The sequence below is a fragment of the Gopherus evgoodei genome, chromosome 7, assembly GCF_007399415.2.
Source record: "Gopherus evgoodei ecotype Sinaloan lineage chromosome 7, rGopEvg1_v1.p, whole genome shotgun sequence".
Classification (NCBI taxonomy): domain Eukaryota; kingdom Metazoa; phylum Chordata; order Testudines; family Testudinidae; genus Gopherus; species Gopherus evgoodei.
This window is the reverse complement of record NC_044328.1, coordinates 21965748-21981562: the sequence shown is the minus strand read 5'-3', so window position 1 is coordinate 21981562 and position 15815 is coordinate 21965748. Positions and strand designations below refer to the sequence as shown.

Genomic DNA, 15815 nt, shown 5'->3' with positions numbered 1-15815 from the left:
TCCAATTTCAGAAATAAAAGTGAGTAAATTGCACTGCTGGGATTTTTTTCTTCTAGGAACATGAGTAATTCTTGATGTGTACTCCTGCAAGACAACTCAAGCAAAAGCATGCCTCACCTTGTGACAGTTTATAAATAGCTGTGCGTAAACCAAGTGCATAAGTACCATAGCAACCTTTCATAGCGTAGCTGCCTGCAATGTGTTAGGCAGCTATGGTTGCAACAAAATACAAGGCATATCTTTGCTCCTAAAACATTCGTGGAACAATGACGCACTAAAGGGCAATACTGAAAAGGGATGCTAAATATTTCTGAATGAAAATCAATGAACCAGTCTGCACATTTTAAAACATACTTCCGGTACTCAGAACTGGCCATATTTGGATTGCAAACACTACAGGGAAATATATCATTATTTCAACTCTCTCTGGAAATTTTTCTATTAGATTTAGGCTTGCAGATACATGTTACTATTAAATTTAAGTTTGGAGCCAGCTCCTAATAAAGTGTTCCTTTAACATTTTGTTTAAATTAAATTTTTGAATTTTAAACAATGGTCAACTTTCCATTTGATTAGCCTGATTTGTAGAAAGATGGAGAATGAGGAGTTACCAAAAACTACATTTTTTTTTGCAATTCCTCAGAATTAATCCTGCATGCATATTTAGACAAATGACTTCAGTAAACCCAATATTGATATTAAATATATGAAGTCCCAAACCTTCATTAGCTTAATGGGAAGCTAATTTATTAGATTGAGTGCTTAGTAATAGTAATAATAAGTAATGTTTGGAGATATACCTATCTCCTAGAACTGGAAGGGACCTTGAAAGGTCATTGAGTCCAGTCCCCTGCCTTCACTAGCAGGACCAAGTACTGATTTTGCCCCAGATCCCTAAGTGGCCCCCTCAAGGATTGTACTCACAACCTTGGGTTTAGAAGGCCAATACTCAAACCAATGAGCTATCCCTCCCCCCCATCAAAAGATGCTAATTACAATTTAATTTCCAATTTTCAGAAGAAACTAAGTAGCATGAAAATTATAAGACAAAACAACAGAAGCAAGGACATTCAGTTGTTTCTGTCTTTACCCCCATATCAAAAACAGGAGATCTCAGATAGGCAACATTATGAATTGACCCTAGACTTCCACCACAGGTACAATGAAAAATACTAAAAGGTTGTTCTCATCTCCCTTGTTTATATAAAACGCTGCTGTCATGTTGTCCATCATAACTACTGCACACTTCCCTTGCAAGTGGATCTGGAAGGTCTGGCATGCCTTGACATTGATGCAAAGTGAGATCTCATCTTGCGACCAAAGACCTTGGGTCCTGAATTCTCCCAGATGAGCATCCCACCCCAACGCTGACACATCTGTGACCAGGGTCAGCAAGAGCTGTGGTTTGCTGAAGGGGACCCCCACACATACCACTGCCTGTGAGTCAAGCCACCACTGGAAAGACCTAAGAACTGGCAGTGAGAATGTAACTGCTTTGTCCAGGTTGTCGCACCCTGGCCGATAAGTTGATACCAGGCAGGCGTGGAGAGGTCTGAGCCTCAGCCTTGCATGTTGTACTACTATGTACAAGCTGCCATATGTCCGAGGAGCTTCAAGTAATTCCTCACTGTGGTGGTGGGGGTATTGCTTGAAACCTTGTATGATGTCTTGCATTGTCCAAACACTAGACTCTGGCAGGAAGGTTCTGGCCTGACCAAAGTCCAACACTGCCCCCAATGAACTTTATTCTCTGAATAGGAGATAGTGTTGATTTGCATATGTTCAGAAGAAGATCCAGCCTGTCGAAGGTGGATCTCATCAAGGGGATGTACTGCTCCACTTGCACCCTGAAGCAGCCCCTGACTAGCCAGTCATTGAGGTACAGTAAGACCTGCACCTGCCTTCTTCTTAAGAAGGCAGCTACAATTGCTATGCACTTGGTAAAAACTCGAGGGGCTGCTGACCAACCAAAGGGGAGGACCTTTAACTGGTAATGGTTGTTTTTCACTTCAAACCTGAGAAAGCATCTGTGGGCTGGAACTATCGATATGTGGAAATATGCATCCCTGAAGTCAAGAGTGGCATACCAGTCTCCCAGATCCAGAGTCTGAATGATGGCAGTCACAGACCATGTGGAATGGTAACTTCATGAATCTGTTACAGCCTCATAGGTCAAGAATAAGTCTGAGGCTCCCTTTGGCTTTGGGGGGGGGGGGGAAGGATTAGAAAACATTGGTAGTAGAATCCCTTGCCCCACAGCTCCTGAGGAACCTCCTCCACTGCTCCCATGGCGAGGAGCGTTTGAACCTCCTGCATGAGGAGCTGCTCGTGAGAAGGGTCCCTGAAGAGGGATGAGGAAGGGAGGAGGAGCAGAATTGGAGAGAATATCCCACTTCTATGGTGCAAAGGACTCAGCAATCTGAGTTTATCTGGGACCATACACGGTAGAAGTGGGACAAATGATTCAGAAAACAGGATGAAGGATCCAGTGAGTGGACTGGTGTGTTGCCCACGGGCGCTCCCTGAGAAGGCTTGCTTAGAGCCTGATGATTGCCTTGCTGAGCTCTGGCCTTGACTGGGCAGCAGATGGGGAGGCTTATACCTGCCACTTCTGACCCTCTTCCTGGAGAAGTCCTGCCTAGGCTGGGGAGCACAGAAGCATGGAGGAGATTGGGGCTTAAAGTGTTTCTGCTGGGTGGTGAGGCTATGATTTCAATGTTGCCCACGAACCCTTTAGGCTGTGGAGCTTGGAGTCTGTCTGCTCCGAGAACAGCCCCATGCCACCAAGGGGCAAGTCCTGAATTGTCTGTTGGACCTCTGGTGGAAACCCGACACCTGGAGCCATGAGCTCCTCCTCACAGCTATAGCAGAGGACATGGTCTGCGTGGCTGACTCTGCTGCGTCCAGTGAGGCCTGTAAAGAGGTCCGTGCCACTGCCTTGCCCTCCTCCACTATGGCAGCAAACTCCACTCTGGAGTCTGATGGAACTAACTCCTTAAATTTTCAATATGGAGTCCCATAAATTGAAATTATATATACTGAGGATTGCTTGTTGGTTAGCAATCCGAAGCTGGAGGGCCCCCCAGGTGGAATACACCTTCTTGCCAAAGGGGGCCATCTTCGAGTCCTTTGATTATGGAGTTGAGCCTCGCTGCCCGTCTGTCTTTCATTCAGTGCCGCTATGACCAGCAAACCCAGCTATGGATAAATATTTGTAGCCTTTATAGGGGACTCTCCACTCCCTTAGCTGTAGTGAAAATGGAGGCAGGAGTCTGCCACAAGGTTTGGGTAGTGACTTGAATTGTTTTAAAGGATGGCAATGCCACCCTGGATGTCTCCTCAGGGGTTAATATGTCCACCATGGGGTCCTCAGACTCTACTACCTCCTTGGCCTGTAGCCCCACGTTATGGGCCACCTTGCGCCAACAGTTTTTGGTGCACACTACCATCAATGGGGGGCAGCCCAGAGGACAAAGACCCTGCCACCACCTCATCCAGCTAGGACGATGATGAAGCTCTAGATGGTACCAGGCCCTCATGTCCCTCTGGCTCCCTCAATGCGTCTTGCTTGGTGCTGTGCTGTTCGGCACAGAGAGCGGCTTTGGTACCAGTGGCGAAACCAGGACGTGGACGGGCTCTGCACCGTGGACCGAAGACATCTCGGTGCCAGGCGGCAGGGGATAATCCCAAGGTGGTAAAGAGACACATCTTTCTGAAATTATGGACTGGGAGCCCCTGGAGTACATGCCCTGGGCCTGAAGGTATGCCATGGGGTCCACAAAGGCCTCTGCCACTGCGCCTGCTACAGCACCCTCCCCGTCTGTAGCGGCACCACTCAAATCGGTGCCGACTGCACCTGAAATAGTAGGACTCTGCCTTCAAGTCCGATGACGGGGATCTTGACCATGGGGGATCACGGCAGAGCTGGAGAATGGTGCTGCGGAGAAGGCGAGTGGTGCCCCACCATCGTGGGTTTGCCTCTAGACAGCACCACACCTTGCAGTGATGGAGGTCTGTCTTGACTGGTGGACAACTGCGGAGCCATCATGGCAAACAAGTTCCTGGCTGCCTCGAATGTGTTTTCTGTTCAATCTCTTATACAACAATGGCAATTTTTGAAACTATCAGTGTGCTGTTTGTCTTGATGGAAATTGCTAAGCTTAGCAGAGAAGCAGTACCAAAGCCATCATATACACTTCCTTCATCTCCATTCACCCTTAGGTGTTCATTTCCCAATCACTGAAATATTTATATGTTAGCATCTAGGCAAAGTTGAATGTACACTTCCGGACATACACAGATGTGAGTCTAACACTGAACTAGAGACAGTTGAAGTAACATTTACATTCATTCTACAAAGGCTGGGCTCTTCTTTACCTAGAAAGCCAAGCAGGAAAGATAGGAAATTGATCGAGGAATGCACATTACAAGTTCAGCTAACTTTTTTTTTTTTTAAACTGGTCAGCATCTATTTTATCACCTCATACTACATAAACAAAAGATCAATCACACATAACAGCAAAGAGTTTGTGGAATTCATTGCTCCAGATTGTTAGAAACAGATTGTAGGAGGACCAGAAATGTCTTTTGCAGTTATTCATACTAAAAGATGGGTCATCTAATTTCGTGCTTCAGAATAAAAGATATTGGCATGGAGTCAAAAAGGAATCTCTCTCTTAACCAACTGTATTCTATATAGAGGTTGAGGTAAAGTACTTGGCAAAACAATTGGCTACTGCTGAAGGCAAGATGCCAACTTTATGGTTCAATGTTTGATCAAGAATGGCAAAATACCAGAAACACTACCACTTCCTCTGCTATTCCAACCTTATTTTTTTTAATTACCCCCTTTCATCTTCTCTAGCTACCTTAATATGGCATCTTACCTCTAGCCCAGAGGATGACTCCTTTAACTGTTCCTATAGGCTGCTGCGCAAATCACGTGAGAGGGGGACGCTGTGGAGTGACAAGGCATGCCGCTTAGTCCTCAAGGCTACCCAGCAGATACCTTTGTAACTCCTAGCTTTTATAAGCCTGGGGAGTAAAAGTGGGAGTCCAGAGTTCAGTTTAGGTCTCCCGCTTTGTTGTGAGACTATTATTTGAATGATGATCCCGCCCACAATCCCTCCAATTTATAAAAGGCACTGAACAAACTCCTTCAGTGCATGTAAAATACAAATACATCAGTTTAGTTATAAACTGAATTATTATAAGTTCTAATAACCTGGTATAGATGGAGCTAGGAATTCTAATTATTTATACTGAAATAATGCCTAGGAGCCCCAATCGTAGACCAGAATCCCACTGTGCTAAATGCTGAACAAACGCAGAATATACTGCACGTATACCACAGATGAAGACATAGTTGAAGTAAGTTTTGTGGACTGCTCTTTCCAGTTTAATATTAAACAATAAAATCTGTAGATCTGAGAAGACCAGAATACGACAAAAATTTCTACAGATTTCTGCTGGCCCTTCCATTAAGCCACAGTTAGAAAACATCTTTAATAGTTTCTTAACATGTAACTTTTAAAAGATACTCCTCTCCCCACAAGGAACTGGAAAGCAGAGAAATGCCCTTAGCAATTGCATCCATCTTAAAAATAAACCAAATAATGACAAGACTATTTGAATTTTACCAAGGACCCCAGTTCAGAACCACCAGGAATGTTCATTACAGTTCCTAGCCCTCAGACTTTTTCTATTAACCCCTTAACATTTGGAGTCAAGATTTCCCGATGATGCACAAACACAATGAAAATGCTAATGAGATGAGTTCTGTACTTGCTAAATCTAAAGTGGAAACCAATCATTTAGAAATAGCCTGGCCTACATAATTATGGTTAATAGTATTTCATTACGAAATTAATTTACTCCTTACCACTAGTGAATTACTTCATATTTTTCAAATCTTTGTTTTCTACTTCAGGCAAGGATCTTCTATAAGTGGTTTTACATTACCTAAGACTCTGCAGAATTCCATTAATCCAGTGTTTAGTGAAGCATTGCTATTGTTTCTCACATAACCATATTGTGCCATTATGTATTACAACAGGAACATTGACTAAACAAAATGCAGACTGATTTTCTGTTTTAAATGAAGGTAAGCTGCACCCCTGAAAATCACTTTTTATAATAGTGCAGCACCACCTTCATTATTCTACACATTTGTCCTGGCTTCTAAGAATGTAATAGTGATCCTCAATAAATTGAATGCAATTAACAAGTCTATAAAGTATGTATTAAGTGTCATTTAAAACATTCAGCCTTTCACTCTGGCTGCACCCAGTGTCTGCTGCCACCAAGTCTTGTACTTCGATAATCAGCCTCCCCTATCAAGGAGTTAAACCACTGGTTGAACACACAGGTTTATAAGAATTAGAGGCTTAAAACAACAGCTACTTTTGTATAAAGTCACTCCACCACCCTTCCATAAGAATCTTATATCAAGCTGCTTTCAGACTCTTAAAACCCATTTTTTAAGAAGTACAACTTGTAATTAGGTATCGAGGCTTACCTTGAAAACGGGTATATCCTAACGTTTCTCCCCTGAAACTCTTATAATACTTTACTCCATAAACTATAATTGGTCTTCTAAGAATATGTGCAAGTACAAAAATGTGTGTCTGCTCCAAACTTGCTCCAGGCTATATCAAACGGGGGTCGGGGGGAGAGAAAAAAAAAAGACAATACTTGAAACAGAACTTTGATCTAACATTTACTTCTGTTTAACTTGATTGACAAAAGCAGCTTCTGTATGAACCCCCTAAAACCAAATTTTTATCCAAAATTTTTCTGAAGTCTTGTTGAAGTAATGGCTGTCATTTAGATTTCCATAATCAAAACATTTTTCTGGAATGTTTCACTTGCAGGAAGTTTATCTATTTTTCCCGTTTTTTGTTTTTTTGAATATAACAGGCTTGTTCTGTGTTCACGTGTGACGTTTTATGCAAAGTTTGAGTCCAAAAAACTCAGACATTTGAAAAAGATAAAAAACAAATACTCTTTTTCCCCCAATAATGGAAAAAAAATTAAATTTTAGCTGTTCTAACATCAGTAGAAGATAGAAAATGACAGGGAGATAGTCTCTAGGTTGTAGATATGCCATTTAGAGAGTCTGAAAATATGGTTTATTTTACCAGAGTTATAAAGGTTTAAAAATGCACTTGGCACATTTGCACTGAATTAAGAAATGCAATCTCTTAGCAATTTGCCAGTGCTTTAATGGTTCAAGCTCACAAAAGGTCTGTAGACATGTTCATTCTCTACAATTACTTAAGGTATATGGGGAAAGAGGCAGGGCATTACAACAGAACAGAAACTGGTGCCCCATCTCTTACAAGCTTCATCCTACCAGATAAGAAAAATAGCATCAGTTCTGCTGAAAGGTTACCAGTAAACTCAGAAATTATAAATTCAATTTTCAAATACAGTTTCACAATTTATTCTTGTGAAAAAGACCCTATCCATAACACTTAGCGAATTCTGGTGTAAGAAAAATGGTTGATGTTTTCCTTAATAACCAAAAACTCTGGGCTAAAGCAAGAACAATGCAAGTTTATGAAATTGCTCTTCAGATTCTACATCCCTTCCTAGAGTAAGATTTTAAAGAAAACGTTCTTACCTGACTAGCAAGAGAGAGTATAAACGCCCAATCTTCCTGCCATTGTTCCTCTCGCAGCGAGAAATGTAAACCAAAGCTTTGGGAGTACCATGACTCCCACTCTTTCCAACGGGTGTAAAACCTAGAACAGTGAGCAGCAAGAAAAGATGTAAAGCAAGTAAGATAGTAGTTTGATTTTTGAGAATAAAGTGAGTCATACAACAGCTGATAGTAATATTTTAGAGTTTAAGAGTCAACATTTATGAAAGAATAGAATGGGTTTCTTATTTCCATCCTGCAAAAACAATTTTAAAAGAAATCTTGTGAAACTTTAAAATCTAAAAACTCTTCCATGCTGGCAATTTCCATTGGGCAGAAACAGACTGTGCATCAGAAAAACAGAACTCCAAGTCCCAAGGAGGCAGACCAGCTGTAGCTTACCTGTAAACAGTTCTCCGAGCAGCCACCAACTAATTCAGAGTTTGCATATGATTGGTCCTGTTTATCATGAAAAGGAAGCAACTAAGCTAATGTTTTAATACCATCTATGTGATGGCTGTATATGAACAAGTTTTCTTAGCAGATAGTTAACCAAGCTGTGCTATTTTATGCATTTGTCTGAGAAAATATGCAGAGTCTTTTCAATTGGTGAATGTACAATATTGTAAGATGACCAACTGACAGTAAGGCAACAAGTTATCCCCTTCTCATAGTTCTTTCCATCGCCAAAGAGGAACTACTGGGATTGCTCAACTGTGAACTTTGGCCACGTCCAGACTAGGGTATTAAAATCGATTTTAGATACGCAACTTCAGCTACGTGAATAACATAGCTGAAGTCGAATTTCTAAAATCGAGGTACTCACCAGTCTGGACGGCGCGGCATCGATGTCCGCGGCTCTCCGTGTCGATTCCGGAACTCCGTTCGGGTTGATGGTGTTCCGGAATCGATGTAAGCGCGCTCGGGGATCGATACATCGCGTCCAGACTAGACGCGATATATCGATCCCCGAGCAATCGATTTTAACCCGCCGATGCCGCGGGTTAGTCTGGACGTGGGCTTAGACAAAGACTATCCATAAAGTGAAATAGCTATCTTGTATTGTTTTATGAATTAAAGGAAATGATACAAGAGTCAGTCTGCAAATTAGCTGGTACAAGGCTGATCATCCCTGCCTAAGAAGCCACTTGATATCTGACTGAATGGGATCACATGTCCACAGGAGGCACTTATCATAACTGATGAAAGGTTTCTAATGGCCAATTTGATACATCTTGCATAGTTTATTTTGAAGTCTTATTGCCTTTTTTTGGTAAATGTAGTTCCATAGGGAACAAACAAGGCATAGAATTTCATGTAAATTTAATGTTCTGTTTAAGGAGCAATTCCTTACTCTTCTCTCATCTGAAGAATGCAGATTTTCTTCTTTCAGGTGAATTGGTTTAGGACACAAGTAAAGTAGGTATGTTTCAAATTCAAATGGATTGTAGTCTCCCCTCAGGTAGAAATCCAGAGCCTTTTTTAAAGAACGATTTTATCAAGAACAATTGTATGTTAATTTCAAAAATGGGTAATTACTAAAATGTTTGAAATAGCCACAGATTTTTAATCACCAAAACACAGTTATATGTTAACATCTGTAAGATGCACCATATTCAAAAATATTCAGATATTGCAAAGCAGCATAATTACACATCTGTAAATTGTTAACCATAAGCATGACGTTGGAATGATTTGTAGCTGTCACTAGCAAACTAGAGATGCTTTTCTGTTCAAGAAGCCAGTTTAGGAGGGCATGCAGAAGAACATTGCCAGAAGCTGTGTGGATCTTTCAGTGCTGCCAGTAAAATAAAAACACTCAGCGATCCTGACTCCCAGAGACTAGACTTCAGTGCAGAGAGGACAGAGGGTGGATCATGGAATACATGTCTGCATCACATCTTGAAGAACCACAGTTACAGTAAGTAACCGTTTCCTCTTTGAGTAGGTGCAGCCATGTAGTCCACTTACATAACTTACAAGCAGTACGCCACCCCAGAAGGCGGGCTTGGAGTCTACCTAAACAAGGACTGCAGGACAACCGTACCAAAACTCCATCCACCCTGGAAGATGTAGTAATGGCATAATGGTTTATAAATGTACATATGGATGAACACACAGCAACCCTGCAAATGTCGAATATTGAAATGTCACTGAGGAACACTGTTGACATTGCTTGTGCTCTAGTAGAACGAGCTCACGTTCTACGAGAGCAGAGGAGACGCAGCTGAAGATATTTCACATGCAGCCTCGATAAAGGATGTTATCCATTTAGAGACTGTCTATGAAAAGACCACTTGACCTTTCATATGATCTGCATGAGACACAAAGACGAGGCAAAACACGAAAGACGCTAGTCCTGTCCAGATAGAAGGTTAAACTTCTTCATACACTGGACATCAGGTGATGATGCTCCTCCAAAAATGAATGCGACTTAGGAAAGAACACAGGTAAATATACCATCTGGTACAAATGAAACTTGAGAAACCACTTTATGAGCACACCCCAAATTTTTTATCTAAAGTAACTTTGTCCTCGGAGAATTGTGTAAAAGACGGCTCTGCCATCAGAGCCTGCAACTATCACTCTTCTTGTGGATGTTATCGCTACTAGGAATGCAGGTTTTCTGACAAAAGCAGAAAGGGACAAGATGCCCAGGGCTCAAATGGAGGTCCCATTAAAGCCGCTAGGACTGTGTTAAGGTCCCACAGAGGAACAGACACTTGGACTAGAGGATGGAGATGATACCCTTTTAAGATTCTTGCTACCGTAATATTGGAGAAGACGGGGTTTAAACATTGTTGGGGATCTTTTCCCCTGCTGTAGACAATGATCCCCACATGTGGTGCTTGCTGTGCTTAGGCAAAGCCAACATCAAGGAGTGGTATTCGATTTGCAAATCGTTCATGACAGACTCAGGTGGCAAGGGATCTTTGTGTAAAGAAGCATCTGCTTGAATAGGCCTGCTGCAGCACCAAGACCTACACTGGATCGAAGGCTGCCCTCAGGCTGCAAGAATGCTGCCATTTCACATTGTGGTCACTCCAGGTCCTGTGGGGACTTGTCTGCCTCCTCCAGAAGGAGTGTGGACCAGCACAGTGTGAATGTTAGCATACAGGATGGAGCAGGTCCCATCAGCTGCTCCCCAATACAGTGCAGGGAGGGCAGGGACCCCATACCATTGACTCCAGTTCTGGCCTTGGAGTGACTGTTGAGTCTGGTACTGACAAGGGCCATGCCAACACCAGATATTTCTGTGCCAGCAGCATTTCAAGCAGCAACTGACCTCCTCTGCCTTTCTGTCCCGACCCCTCTCTTAGTTCAGGACTCTGCCAGGGTTGCATCATTTATGGCCTTGTTGGCTGGGTAGGCCGCTGAACCTGTGAGTCTGTTGGCCGAAAACCCCAATGTTTCTTTTCTTCAGTAAGTGGAAGTGGGGCTGGTGTTGGGCTCAGCACAAATTATCTCCTTGGCACCGGGAACTTCTTTGGTACTCCCGCTTTCAGTGCCACCAATATTACTGTGGTGGCACTCACCGCCCTCCACTTCAGCACCATTAGTCACCTCAGTATCTCTGCTGATTTCAGAGTCAACACCACTCGATTTTGAGGCTTCATTCCATACAGGGATCGTATTCAGAAATTTAATCATTCAAGTGTTTCACTTAGCAAATATATGAAGATTCCAACTTGCTGGCTGTTCCTGTTAATCGTCATCTTTGTCTTCTGTAGACGATTTTATCAGTTCCTCTAACTCTTCGTTAGTCAATGTTTCTTTATGGCCTCATAGAATTCTTCAATTTCTTCCTCAAGGATGTCAACGAAGGCATACCACCCACTTGCCTGGCCACCTGAACAATGTGTTTCACTTTTGTCAATGGTTGGGAAACCCTTAAAATCATTCACACATTCTTTCCGTAAGTTTTGCCAACATGCATTGACTGTTTCAGGCTTGATTGCATCCATTGCCAGTTTAATATAAGTGACGCAATCGGCAATGTTGAAGGATTTCTGACACTCCATCACATTAAGATTGGGATCAGCATCCATAGCACTACATATCCGTGAGAACATAAGCCTTGTGTACATGGCCTTGAAATAGCAAATGACGCCTTGGTTGAGAGGTTGGAGGTGGTACGGGGGGGGGGGGGGGGAAGAGAAGTCTTCAACATCGTTATGAGCAAACCAGAGTGCCTCAGGGTGGCCAGGAACATTGTCCTCTTGTTGAATTTGTTTGGAAAATGTTGGCTAAAAACAGGTTTAGCCTTTTCTAAACATGAGGCTAGGGAAAAAAACACATTGTTTTGCCATGTTAAATTCTGGCAACCTTTTCTCTGAAAAGATCTAGTGCTCCCCTGCTTTGGAGCAAGGATTTGAAATTTGGCAGGGATGGTCTCTGTGTCAGGGATGTTACTCCTGGGGGAATTCTGCACCACTGCACATGCACAGAATTAATGTTTCCCACTGTTTTTTTTATTTTTTATTTTTTTATTTTTATTTGAAACCTCCACAGAAAACATTCTGCCAGAGAGGGTCTGCAGTTATGCCTTTTGGCCACCTGGGGCACCAGAACAAAGGTTGGCAGCTCACTGGCTGTAGCAATCAGCAACTGACCGGGAGAGTAAGAAGCAGCTACATTCCTCATAGGGCAAGGAAGCACAGGATATGGGGAAGAGGGGGACAGACTGGGTCACACAGGGCTGCTGGAGTTCAGAAGGGCTAGTGGGGAGATAGACCGAAGCAAGAGCTGAATGGGAGTGGGGGTGCACATAGGGGGAGGGGATGCAAGGACACATTAGGTCGGGTGAAGATGTGCCTGACTGATTGATCTCCAGTCTCGCCCAGCCAGGGTCTCCAAACTCCCTGACAATTCCTCCCTCCTGCCCTCCCCCCAGCTCCAAGAAACCTTTTCCATACTTCTGCCACCCACACCCAGCTAACCCCTCCAGGTTCACTCCCAGAAATTAATTCCCTCTCCCTCAGCAACTCAGTTACCTTGACTCCAAGCCTTTGCACTGCTTGTGAGGGTTGCGGGAAATATGTTTCTATATTATAATTTAAATGAACTATTACTCAAAGTTCTGTATTAATATGTCTAGTAAGGAATTTGTCAAAAACATTTCCTGAATCTTTCTTCTTGTCTGTTTTGTTAGATATACTTGTTGACAGGTATTTTGAAATAAATTACCAAAACAACAATATAATCACGCCATTTTCAGTTATTTTGACAAATAAAATATGCAGAATTTTGCAGATTTTTAAAATATCGTGCACAGAATTTTTTATTTCTTGGTGCAGGATTCCCCCAAGGAGTAGATGTGCCTTGTGCTGCTCCCATGAAAATCTAGCCAAATTTGGGTAAGTTACAAGCCATTGGCAGGGGGAAAAACAAACACACACACAAAAACATCCACTACTGTTCATCTGTTCTCGCAGATATTAGCTCCAGTTTCACAGCCATTCTGAAAACTGCCCACACTGGGAACGCTTCAGACAGAGGCTAAGGAGGCCTTTCCCTGAAATTGCAGCTCTTGGCTCCTGCAAGCAGTGCCCAGGCACAAGAATGGAAAGAAGGGATGCTGTCTCCCCTTTTCTCTCAATTGTACCTCTGCTAGCACCCAAGCAGCATGCAGAAGGAAGTTGCCTGATTCAAATACAGAAGGGACAAGACCATGACACTAGGGAGTAACCTGGGACCAGGAAGAGCTTTCAGACAATGACTGAACAAAACTGGGAGCTGAGGGGGGAGAGGGAAACTGGAATTGGCTGGGCAAGAAGATGGAGTGGGAGCCAATGTGGGAAATGGGGAGTGATGGAAAGAGAATGGATGGCTAAAAAAGAAAGTGTAGGGACAAAGACAGGCTGGGAAAGAGAGAGACCATGCGGCCGCGGATGGAAAGAGGTGGGACAAAGAGGCCAGTGAGATTGGACAAGGAACTGGGGGGAAAGAGACAGGCAGACAGACTCAGAATGCTGGGCAAGGAGGCCAGCCACAAGACTGGAGGGGCTAGGGGGCGAAGAGAGGGAAAGAGATGAGACAACAGAAAGGTCAAGCCTGTGGGAAACAGGCAAGAGTTTGTGCCCACTAGAGACTATTCCCCTCTCCAGAGACTGGAATGGAACCCTTGATTCCCCAGTCTCACCACTTCTGTGCGGTCAGCAAATATCTGTAAAATCCACTGGCAAAGTATCCAATTCCTCCTCTACTGCTGGTCCATGGAAGATGAAAACCTACTACTGCTATCAGTTTCTTCATTAGCTCAAATGGCAGAAGTCAGTACGTTGGATCTAAAAGGTCCCAATCCTGATGATGAACCAGGTGAGTGTCAACAGAATACCATATGATGGAATGTGTCTTTTCAGTTCGCAACCTTAATCTTTTTCATGTAGGGCGTTTTTTAAATCATAATTTCCTAGGTTCTTAAAGTTAGGAAGTGCCAGAATTAATAAGGTTTTCCATGCAACCTTAATTTGGCCCCCTTGTGAGCATATATATTATGATACAGTCTTTAATTACATGATCACATTTTTTGTGGGTGCCAAATTTGAGATATCTGGAATCTGATTTGCATAAGTCCTGAACGTTCACAGCTACAACTGAAGTCAATAGGAGTGGGACTTCGAGCATATGCAATGCTATTACAATACTAAGTACTCTGCAAAATCAAGTCTTGAGTGTTTCAAATTGGGCAGTTAGAATGATGGATACTTTTCATCTTAATCTCTCTGTGCCTTAGTTCCATTTTACAAATGGGGAACTAACACCAACTTTGTGGCCTCACAGTGGTGCTATGAAAAGAAGTTCATTAACATTTGTTAAACAAAAACTCAGATTTTATAGTGATACACCCCACAGAAAAGCCCATGAGGATACAAAATAATTCTGTTTTCAGAGCAGGGTTTGAATACTGTGCAGTAAGGCAACCATGAGGCAGGATGTGGAACAATGAAGAGAAAACATATTGAAGAGCTCCTCATCCAGTGAACATGGTCCATTCCATGCACTGAATGAGATGGGGAAACTATGGGAAAAGTGACTATCATAATGCATATGGCACAAGAGGGACAAGTTAAGGTTGCACAAGCAACTTTAATTCTCACATTTCCTAACTTTTGAGTTCTTGACTTTGCAACCTGATGTTATTTTAACATATATTTTCCACACACTAAAAACTAAGTTACTTAAAAGTTTAGTTACTATATAAAGAACTAGCACATAAGGGTCCAGAACAAACTCACTACACTTCACTATGTGAAAGCTGCAGTAATCGACATACTATATAGCTCGTTGTAAGGACATTGTGTGGAATTTAAAGCACTGAAAATAAGAATTTTATTTGGTAATACAATTGACTTACACAACACACATTTTTGGTTTTTTCTTTTTTTGGGGGGGGGTGTTTTTAAAGATAAACTAAACACACATTGCAACTGTGCTGTAATTCATCCCTTTTATTCCACATAATTAAATATGAATCCATGAGTTCATCACTATATTACAATGAAATATTCCTGAACTTAAAATGAGAAATTTACCAGCTTACCAATGTGAACAGTCATGTAAACTGTCATGAAGAGCTTTTCGTAGCACCGAATCCTTGTCATAAATGCCCCAGGTAGCTTGTAGTACTGAATCAAGCAGGCAGTCCCCTGCAGTCCGATTCCAAAGTGCATATAGTCTACTATCCAAACGCGTACCCAATTCCAAAGACCAGTTTATAATAGGAGATTCTTCTTCTAGTTCTACAATACAAGAAAAATCCTATGTAAATGTTACTTGCAGTTAGACTTTTCAACATGAAAATCTGTATTACAGGTAAACCGGTTATCAGAAGATACTATACAATCAATTTACATATATCTGTTCACCTTAACATTACAAAAATAGATGCACTAAACAGGGTAGAGTTGAGCTCCCTGAACTACACACTGTGAATTAAAAAAAAAAAAAAAAAAAAAAAAAGAAGAAGACATTCAACTTAAAAACCATAATTTGTTTCAAGAGAGCTACTCAAGTGGAAAGATTGTTCACCAGTTTTACTTAAACAAAGGAGAGACAGAGAGAGAGAGTATTGAAGAGCTCATGACCTTCAGAAGTTTTTAGACTATAACAAATTCATAGGTTTCACAAATTTTACCAGCACCACAGCGCACTCTCTTCTTCTGTCCCTTCA

At 42.2% G+C, this 15815-nt stretch overlaps 1 protein-coding gene across 5 annotated transcripts in view; it reads right to left on the bottom strand.

Annotated features, from left to right (window-relative positions):
* ZRANB1 (zinc finger RANBP2-type containing 1) overlaps positions 1-15815 on the bottom strand; it is a 71395-nt gene that overhangs the window by 2778 nt on the left and 52802 nt on the right. For 3 of the 5 annotated variants that reach the window (XM_030570781.1, XM_030570780.1, XM_030570782.1), the window contains 3 exons: positions 15186-15384; positions 7625-7745; positions 6518-6647 (listed from right to left, as the gene is read on the bottom strand). In XM_030570781.1, the coding sequence (XP_030426641.1) occupies positions 6518-6647; positions 7625-7745; positions 15186-15384 (450 nt within the window). Of the gene's footprint in view, positions 1-4886; positions 5035-6517; positions 6648-7624; positions 7746-15185; positions 15385-15815 lie in introns of all 5 variants that reach the window. The other 2 variants (XR_004001371.1, XM_030570783.1) reach the window with 2 other exon arrangements.